This window comes from Strigops habroptila, chromosome Z, assembly GCF_004027225.2.
Source record: "Strigops habroptila isolate Jane chromosome Z, bStrHab1.2.pri, whole genome shotgun sequence".
Classification (NCBI taxonomy): Eukaryota; Metazoa; Chordata; class Aves; order Psittaciformes; family Psittacidae; genus Strigops; species Strigops habroptila.
The window spans coordinates 68,445,451-68,454,845 of NC_044302.2; the positions used below are offsets into that span (position 1 = coordinate 68,445,451).

Here is a 9,395-nt window from a genome sequence, read left to right on the forward strand (position 1 = left end):
TTTTCTGATTTTCTAGTGAGAAGCAAATAAAATACGATAGTTACTTGGTGCCGTTCACCCTGTATGAGTTGGGTCTTCTGTACAAACAACAGGATGAGAGAGAAAAAGCAATAAGATACATAGAAACTGCAAAGTAAGTCGTTGTGGGTTGTGGTTTTTTCATTTGCTTATACATCAAGAATAACTGAGTAACTTCATTAATGAACGCATATGGTTTCTTTTCATGCAGCCTCTTTGCAAAATACAATTAATTATAAATCTGTGTTTCAGACTGGGAAAAGTTGTCTTTCAGACACAGTGGAGTAGACAATATCAATCAAGACACAGTAAGAAGGGAATATGTCTCCTTTTCATTTAGGCTTAAAGGACGCTGAGGCTCTGATACATGCATGGGATGGAGCTGGAAGGTCCAGAGAGAGGATCTATACCACCTCTGTCCAGGAGAGCAGCTCAGTGGGTCTTACATCTGCTGCATGTAAGACCCTAAAGGTGTTACTGGGAGTAGGTCGAAACACTTCTGATCACCTCCCTTTCTCCTTTTGCATCCTGTCACAGAAGAGAAATAGAGAGCTAAATTTTGAGCTTCATCTGTAGATTGAAGTATGGGGTAGAATTTGCCCCTTGTGTTTACAGAGAAGTATCCCAATCATGCAACAGTGTTGTGACTGTGCTTTAGAAACAGTCTCCTAAAACCTTTTTTAGAAACATAAAAGGTTTTTTGCTTTTCTGTTTGCTTGTTTGAATTGTATAATGTGATTTCCCTGTGTTTTATTAGCTGGCTGAGTTGTGTTTTGACACTGAACATAAACTTTCAGCTAACAGCCTTTCTTTTCCATGGCCTTCTAGCTTTCTTTTCACAACAAACTTCAGTAATTGAGAGGAATGTTGAAAGATTCAAAATAAGTGAAAGAGATGGATTCAGTTTATCAGGGCATTTAATTGTTAGTACTGCATCAGTCTCTGCTCGGTTTGTGGATGTAGCTTTAAATGTTTGTAGCAGACTCTGTTTCCTGTTGAAGGAATCAAGACTGTGAACTGCATGTATGAAGTAGAAACAGTGCAGGCCAAAAATGTTTTTCTTACACTAGCATTATGTTTTTCAGAAACAACTACAAAGAATACTCTATGGAGTCGAGGTTGCACTTCAGAATTCATGCAGCACTTGACAGCATGAATGCGTCATCTGCTTCAACACCTTGAACGAGGAGGGACGCTTTTCATACATACAATAGCCTACACAATCTTTTTGCAATCTTTTTTTTTAGTTATTGAAAGGAAGCAACCTGATGGTTGTTTTCTGTCATCTCTGATTTGATGTATATTATTCCTTTAGACTGTTTTTTTTTTCTCTGTATAGTGCATATACTGTATCAACTTGCTACTTTAAAAAGACCTTATATTTTGTTCGATAAAAATAATTAAATATTTGACTTGAATGGGGAATATTTAAAAAAAATGATGGTGCAATAAAGTTTAATGCAATTATTTTATTTTTTTATATGAAAACAGATGCTGGTTATGCAGTGGAACTGGTGATAACTTCTGCATTTTTTAAAGGTTTGATTTTCTGCAGTATACTTGAGACCTTTTTGCCTCTGGAATAAAAATGCAATGTCTGCAGATAACTTTACTCACATTTGGCATACCAGATTCTGAAATTTGTGTTCCAGAGCAAAAAATTAATCATCTTTGACTTTATTTCATTCTGGGAACAGAATTAACCTGTCTGAAGTGTGGTATTTTTACACTGTCAGATAAAGTTAAGCAGGGCTACAGGTATAATGTCTTTGCAGGTCTGTTTCATTCAAAATAAGTGGTTATGTGGGGTATTTTTCAGTCATAGAAAAGCAGGGCTGCTGCTCTTGCAGAATCAACAGTCTCATGTCATTCCCGACAGATTTGTTAAACCTGTTTAAAAAAAAACCCAACAAAACAACAAAAAACCCCACCAAACCCAAAAAAACCCTCAAACCAGAAAACCAAACCAAACCAAAAAAATACAACAAAACCAAACTGAACAACAACAACAAAAAAACCCAACCCCCAAAAAAACAACGCCCCCAAAAAAAAACAATCAAATAAAGAACTACCCAAAAAAAACCCAGCCCAAATCTTGCACTGAGAGACACTTTGTAACTTACACAGGATGTCTTTCGCAATGGAAAAAGGCTTGGAAATTTTTCCTCTTGTCTACCCCAAATAATTCTTGGGTGCAACTGAAATGGTTTGCTTCCCTGTCATGGATCTGAAGAAAGGATTGTTCTTTTCCTTTTTTGAAGCAGTCTTTTAGTATTTTAAGACTGCCTCCCTTGTTGGTTTTCTCTGTTCTTGGATTCCAACCAAAATAAATAAAAATTGTCATTATTTATTTATTTTCCCAGTAATGGGAATAACTCATACTAATGCAAGTTGACTGTGCATCAAAACCTGAATGCACTATTAAATTTGGAGTTAAGAAACTGTGCATATTCTAATCACAACTTCCTACTTTCTACCACAAATATGTAGTAAAATTGAGATACATTTGTAAGTGCATCTATTTTTTTTTTTCACCTTACTATGTAAACAGCAGTATCAAATTGAGTTTACTAGTTCATTATATATACAGATTCTGCTAGCTGTCTATTCTTAAGAATATACTTGAATTCTAAGTATACAGCCAATACCTGTTCTTTCACTAATTATTGCAAAACTTGTCCATTTCCATATTTTATTAATGCCACTATATTTACTTCTGCACAGTAAACTCATAGTAACTATGCTCCTGTATGTGATTCTCTGCCTTAACTCCTAACTCAAGAAAAAACAGAACAGAATTATATGAAAAATGTGTCCTCAGTAACTGAAAGTTTCTAATTAAAGTCAATATAATGTAAATGCTGTAGCTATTCTTCTCGGGTGACGGAGAGCACAGCTTTCTTCTATGACTTTGTAAACAACTGAGTCATTTAATTGGATATAAATGAGTAAAAGAGAACTTTGTTTTCTTCAGTTCAGCCTTCCAGAGACAGTATTAACGCCCTGTGTATGTTACAGTTTGTCTCTTTTGGGATCGGTGTTTTTGCACTTGTGCAAAAAACAGGCTTATCAACACAGATTTGCAGTACTCTCTCTAGTGTTCTGATGCCCTGAGGTTTCCAGCATTAAGTACTATTTACAGCTTGTTTCCTTTTCTGTGCTGCTGTTCTGCACTTGTTTGTTAGAAAGCCTGATTGATCAATATTCTTAGCTTTATTCTGGATTTTTATTCCAATTTACTAGTGTTGGAAATATAAATATTTCAGTGATTCCTATCTCTTCAGGTAGGTCTCAGTAGAGCTGTAGAGATGCTTTGTCTTCCAAATGCTGCAGAAGAAGTGTATGTCTCCCTGACACATTGCATCATTGATGCAGTATTGTTTACTACGGTATGTCTAAGTTAAGTGATTTGTGGCTAAGAGTTTGGATGAAAAGTTTATGGCTTTTTTTTTTTTCCACCTGTTGTGTACTGTACCAGGCCTTAAATACAACTCTGTTTTAGTCTTATTGCTCTTTATATTTTCACCTTGCTTGTCTCTAAATGGGAATTTTGAATAATGTGTTGAAACTTTCAAACAGAGCAAAGCTGAGCATTTATCTATGATGCTATAAACTCTTGATAATAGTAGAAATTATAATATATACTAGAGCAAAGCTAAATCTTGTTTAAGCGAGCAAGGCTAAACTTACATAGTTACAGTATGACAAAAGATCATTATGATCTTTCTGATAATAGATGTATATTTTTTTAAGGTAAGGAATCATAAAGTAGCCTGGTTATAAGACAAAGCTCCTCTTTGATTAAAAATTGTCTACTTAGAAAATATTATAAAAATTCTTGTCTGTGCATATCATTCAAATGTTTAGTCTGTTGGTGAAAAATTGTTGTGTTATGGGTTTTAAGTCCTTGCCCACCAATTTTTAACAGAATTGGAATACTGTCGTAATACACATGGGTAACAGCTGTATTTAGCGCCTTATGGCCAGAAAAATGTACAATAATCAGATACTGTTATGTTTTTAAAACACCTTGCCAACTAATATATAAAACAAGTAACTGTAGCAATCCAACTTAGGCTTTGCAGTTACTTTATTACTAATCTTAATGTTTAATGTCCTTTTGTTTCTGTATGTTCTTACGCTGCATAGTTCAACAAAGAATGTTTATATTTGCACTAGTGGTGCAGTTTATTTGCTTCTAAACTACGGAGGTTTGCACATTGTTTCTATGTGGTACCTGAGGCAGAAAAATGGAGGCTGAGATGGAAAAGTATATTCTGGTTTAAAGAGCATGTAGAAATGTTCATTGTGATGCATTGGAATGGATTCTTACTTCAGAGGAGTAAAGCACATTTTATGCTTGTGCTACTGAGTGCTGAATTTGGCACCGTATTCTAGTTGTGCATAAAGAACCTTCAGCTGGGATTTATCAAAACAATATCAACAGAAAAAGGCCTGATCTCAAGTTTAAACATGCTATCTTGGGCATATAGTTCTTTGTATACAACCTGTCTAGGCTGAGAGCTTGCACAAATCTATCAAGGTCTAGGAGAGAATGAAGGGTCTTTGAAATGTAGATAGCAAATAAAAAATAAACCGCTTTAGTCTCAATCTCTCACCAGTGATCAAATAATACCTTTAAATGGTATAAAGTACAGGCGTGATTAATAATTAACTCATTCTGTTATCAGTTATTTAATTTAATTCAGTAAGAGCTAGATATGATATTCTCTAGGATTCTTTTAAATCCCAACATTAAACCCAGGGAGAAAATGATCTTTATACGTATGTGCGGGGCTTGGTTTTAGTAACATTTAGAAAAGTGAATGTTCAAAGTTATTTTTTAATGTGACATGGTTAAATATTTCCATAGTTGCATCTAATCTTACCTGATGTTTCACAGCAAATAGGTCAATTAACTATTTGCTGGGAATTACCAATATCCATTACCTGTTACCAATAATTGCCATGGTTTGAATGATAAGAATGGTGATTTTGTTTACCATAAGAACCGATATAGTAGATTAACTTGGCTCACAGCTAGGCAAAAGAGTGGAAATATTCCTGTGTACTAGTTAATGTCTGTGAGATGCTAATTTAGTTTCAGCTATTAGGCATACCATAGTCCAGAATAAAACCTCTGTAGCTAGATTAGAGTGCTTGCAGAGTATTGAATAAAGGAAGTACATTGAATAGAAGGAGGAAAAGAAAACACACTGAAGAAAGATAGAAGCACAAAACCAGGAACTACATCTGCATTCATGCCAGCATATGGCAGAAGTTATGTTATGATCTGCAACTGGAACACTGCATGCTGTTGGGTAATAACAGTTCTGTTTATTGAACAAGTCACCCTCTCTTAAGGAAATCTGAAGAAGAGCCAAATAAGCTAGCTTTGCATTCTGGTTACATGCTGTTGTACGTGAAAAGTTACTGCATTGATACCTCTGGGATTTCTGGAGTTATGCAATCTAATTGAAATAAAATTATACCTTTTCTTGTCTAAGCAGTTCCAGGGGATAGTCTTCAGTGCCACTTGGTAAATTGGTGGGTCTTTTATTATGAGTTTTCCATCTTTTTCAGTTGACTTATGTTAAAACCACTGTGGTTTTTATTTGATATACTACTCAAATAGTACGTTGCAGTAGAGATACCAATTGGTTTTGGGTCCACTGTAAAACTGAATTTAAATTTTACTGACTGAATGTTGTCAGGACAGAAATGGAAAGGTGACTTCTGATTTCTGATACAGCAAGTTTTCTTAACTTCAGGAAGCTTGTCTTGCACCTAAATGAGATGAGGTCCACCAGTCTGAATGGCCTCCAGTGCTTTATCTGGAAATTTTGTCCAGGTGGACTTTGGAAACTGTTACATACCCAGTGTTTCTAGTGTGTGAAACCCAGTTGGAACAGTGAGAAGTTTGTTGGCAGCTGTTTTCTTCCTAGACACTTCTGAAGCTAAAAAGGGGAAACAAACTTTCCCTTTTTAAGGGGAAAAAAAAAAAAAAAAAAAAAAATGAAAAGGGAGAGCTAACTCTTTGCTTTTATTTTAGTTCTTTGATTTTTTTTCATTACTTGCCCAGGACAGCCGGTTGGAATCCTATTCTTATCTGTCTGCCTGACTGTCTGAAATAGATAGCAGAGCCTTCAAAGAAAAGTCTTTCACCTATTGTTAGTATCTGTGCTTCCCTGGAATAATGCAAAATAGAGGTAACTGTTTGTCTTGGCTAGCTGTAGCAGGGATAGCCATTAGGAAAGGATCGAGGGAGAAAATGCAGGAGAAATTTGGGTGTGAAGGATAACAGTGGGGTAGAAGTAGGATTATATTGGATAGGGATTTCCACAGCACCTGAACCATTGATATCGCACTATACCAAACAATGATGTGAAAAGATAGTGCAAATGTCATTGTGATAGAAAGGTGTCAAGTAAGAAAAATTATAATGCAGAGTAATCGCTTGCTGGCTAAAAGGAGGCAATATGATCCAGAGGTAATGCAGAGCAAAATAGCTATTTCTCCTTAGGAAAAAGCTGATGAGGATAGATAGACCTCCCTCCAGGCCAAATTGCTGATTTCATGTAGTTGGAGTTCTCTGATGACAGTTGCAGAGAAAGGGTGTTTTGAGTTCCTGTATGAAGACTTTGTTATCAGTACAACCAGAACAGGATTACATGTCTCTGTGAGAACCTTGCAGAGCTATGGCTAATAGCCATTTCTTCGGATGACAGATGTCTAAAATAAACGTACGAAGTTGTGGAAAAACACATGGAAGTTTTGTAATGCCAGATTTTAAAAGTTTAATGGTTTTAGTCTTTTTTCCCCAAGTTAATTTGAAAAGTTTGCTTTTATCTTTATGAATTGCTGACAGACTTGGCAAGACTTTTTTAAAAAATTCATTGTGTTCACTGTGGTTTAGAACTAGACAGTTATCTACATGTAGGTGTGAAGTGGGATTCATATCTCCATCTGAACTTTGGGCATGTGTTGTAGGTTTCCTTAGGGGACCGCCAGAGAAAAAAAGAGAGGATCAATACTGATCAGACATAATGGCTGAATTAGGTTAAATTAAATCAAATAATAGGAAAATAATTGGTCTTAAATTGTTACTTGTGATGTCTTCGGTGTAAAATTAGAGGTTGGGAGGCACTTGTTCACTCCTTTTTAAGATGCTTCAGTTTCGTAGATATTAACTGTAGGAAGAATCCCAGAAAAAACGAGTTGCTGGCAGCTACAGATGTTCTTAACAGTCTGAAACGCTGCTCAGCTCAGGGCAAGTGCACAAGTTTTCCTGGAATAAGAAGCTTTTCCAAGAACACTATTCTTAAAACATGGATTATGTAGACTCACAGCAACTGTCTGGTCTCCACTATAGTACAGTTCAATACCTGTACTCATTTTGAGGGGATAAAAAAAAAGAAAATCACTTAGTAAATTAATAGCAGCAACAATTTGAGTAGAAGATATAGAGGATAGAGCCTCTTACTCTGGTAGAAAAAGCTAGAAATGAACTGATATTAGAGTACAACTTGTTTAGAATGCTATAAAATAGTATTTTCTAAACTTTTGAATGTTTGAATGTTTTGAATTTTAACGTTCTGTCAATGGTCCTATAAGCTCTTGCTGGTTTATTTCCTGTGAAATCTGTAATGTTTGTGGACCTTCACACTTAATTTTGAAGCTGCTGTTCTGTTGATTGTGGGGGATTTTTTTGGCACAGAAGCGAATATGACTATAGCAATTGTATTTTTCACTACATAATAAATTGTTTCTATCCAAAACTGTATGCTGTCTGTTTGGAGGTAATTGTTGGGCACCTTGAGGGCGGGAGGGTGGTGTACAATATAATCCAACTGAAGAGACTGTCCATTTTACAGGCTAAGGAGTTTTAATCCCCTGTTGTTTCATGACTTGTGTAGTTAGTCAAAATTTTACCAAAAGCCACTGAGAAAGAGCTTAAACTATTTTTTAAAGATGTTTATTTTTTACCAGGTGGCTTTGTGAGAGCCACTTACACAAACATGTTTACAGTGACCTGCATGATTTTCAAACTGGGTTTTTTGGTTTTAAACCACAAGTGAAACGTTGTGGGGGAAACATAATATCTAAGCATTTCTGGCAATAAAATCATACAAATGCAAATGGTGTAACGGTTATATTACATGTGCAAGTACTACACACATCTGGCTGAATTCTTCAGCATTCAGATTCCCCAAGTACCTTGTGCTGCTGTGTCAAGGCAGCACCTGGAAGGGATGAGTACATCCATGGGAGGACCTGCTTCATTTCTCTAGATAAGGAATAAGGGGATGGAAGGGAAGGCAGACCACAAATTTTTCTTTCTACTTTGCCTGATAAATCTATGTTTGACCAGCATGTGTGTACTGGGGGAGCGGCAAGTTGGCAGTCTTGGTTTATAGTTCTGTCCATTAAGTAATCTGTTCTTTGCAGGAGGTAATACAGTTATGATGGGTGGAAAGGTATCATCTGTGTTACTTGTTTTAGGTGTACATTAAAAAAAAACAACCAACCAAAATCAAAGCAAAACAAAACTAAAAACCCCACAATAAATGCCACCCCACACCACCACCAACCCCAAAAAATGAAAAAAACCAAACACCAGTGCTAACTTTGCAGTGGGGACCCTTGACTGAGCATGGATATTGCACAATTTCAGGACTAACTGGAAAAATTCCGTTCTTCATTGCTATTCATTTAATGAAGGCTCATGCATCTTTAGTCAGTTGGTGGTATATAAGAATTCAACTGAATTTCAACTTCTGAAATATATTTTCTAATCCAGTAAATAATCAGCTACATAGTAAAGTACATACTTCTTTCAATGAGGAGAGCCTCTTGGATCAATTCAGTGGATCCATTTTGTAACAAGACTCACTAATGAAAAGTGAGATCTAGTAGCACAGTGAGTATATGAAAGTCTTATATTGCAAGATCTCTTCGAACAAAACACTGATAAGGAGCAGAGTAAAAAATGCTAGTGGAAGTAACTGCCACTTAAAAGGCAACATGAAAAATCTTATTACAATTTTTTTCTATGCAATTCTTTCAGTTGTTCGTAGCATAATCCCTGCCCCCTCCTGAGAACTATTTTAAAATGCAATGCATTTGTAAAAAAAGTATCTCCCAAGAGGTACCCCAGGAGAGAGCCATAGTAGCGATGAGTAATCCTGGAAAGAGGAAATCTGGATGTGTGTTGTGAGAAGTCTAACTCTTTCATCTGAAACTTCTTATATAAGATTGTTTTTATAGCATGGATCTGACAGTTCTGCCAATAGGTGAGAACTTTTAGCAATTATTGAATCAGTTAGACTTTCACAAACTGTTCACATGCACAGTTGTTAACTCTCAGACTTCTCAAA

The 9,395-nt window shown here is 35.9% G+C and overlaps 1 protein-coding gene across 3 annotated transcripts in view; it reads left to right on the plus strand.

Annotated features, from left to right (window-relative positions):
• Positions 1–7,799, plus strand: part of TTC39B (tetratricopeptide repeat domain 39B) — a 70,344-nt gene extending 62,545 nt beyond the window's left edge. For 2 of the 3 annotated variants that reach the window (XM_030469922.2, XM_030469923.1), the window contains exons 18-19: positions 17–133; positions 1,104–7,799. In XM_030469922.2, the coding sequence (XP_030325782.1) occupies positions 17–133; positions 1,104–1,200 (214 nt within the window). In that variant the 3' untranslated portion in view covers positions 1,201–7,799. Of the gene's footprint in view, positions 1–16; positions 134–358; positions 476–1,103 lie in introns of all 3 variants that reach the window. The other variant, XR_003989109.2, reaches the window with a different exon arrangement.
• The last annotated feature ends 1,596 nt before the right edge of the window (positions 7,800–9,395 follow it).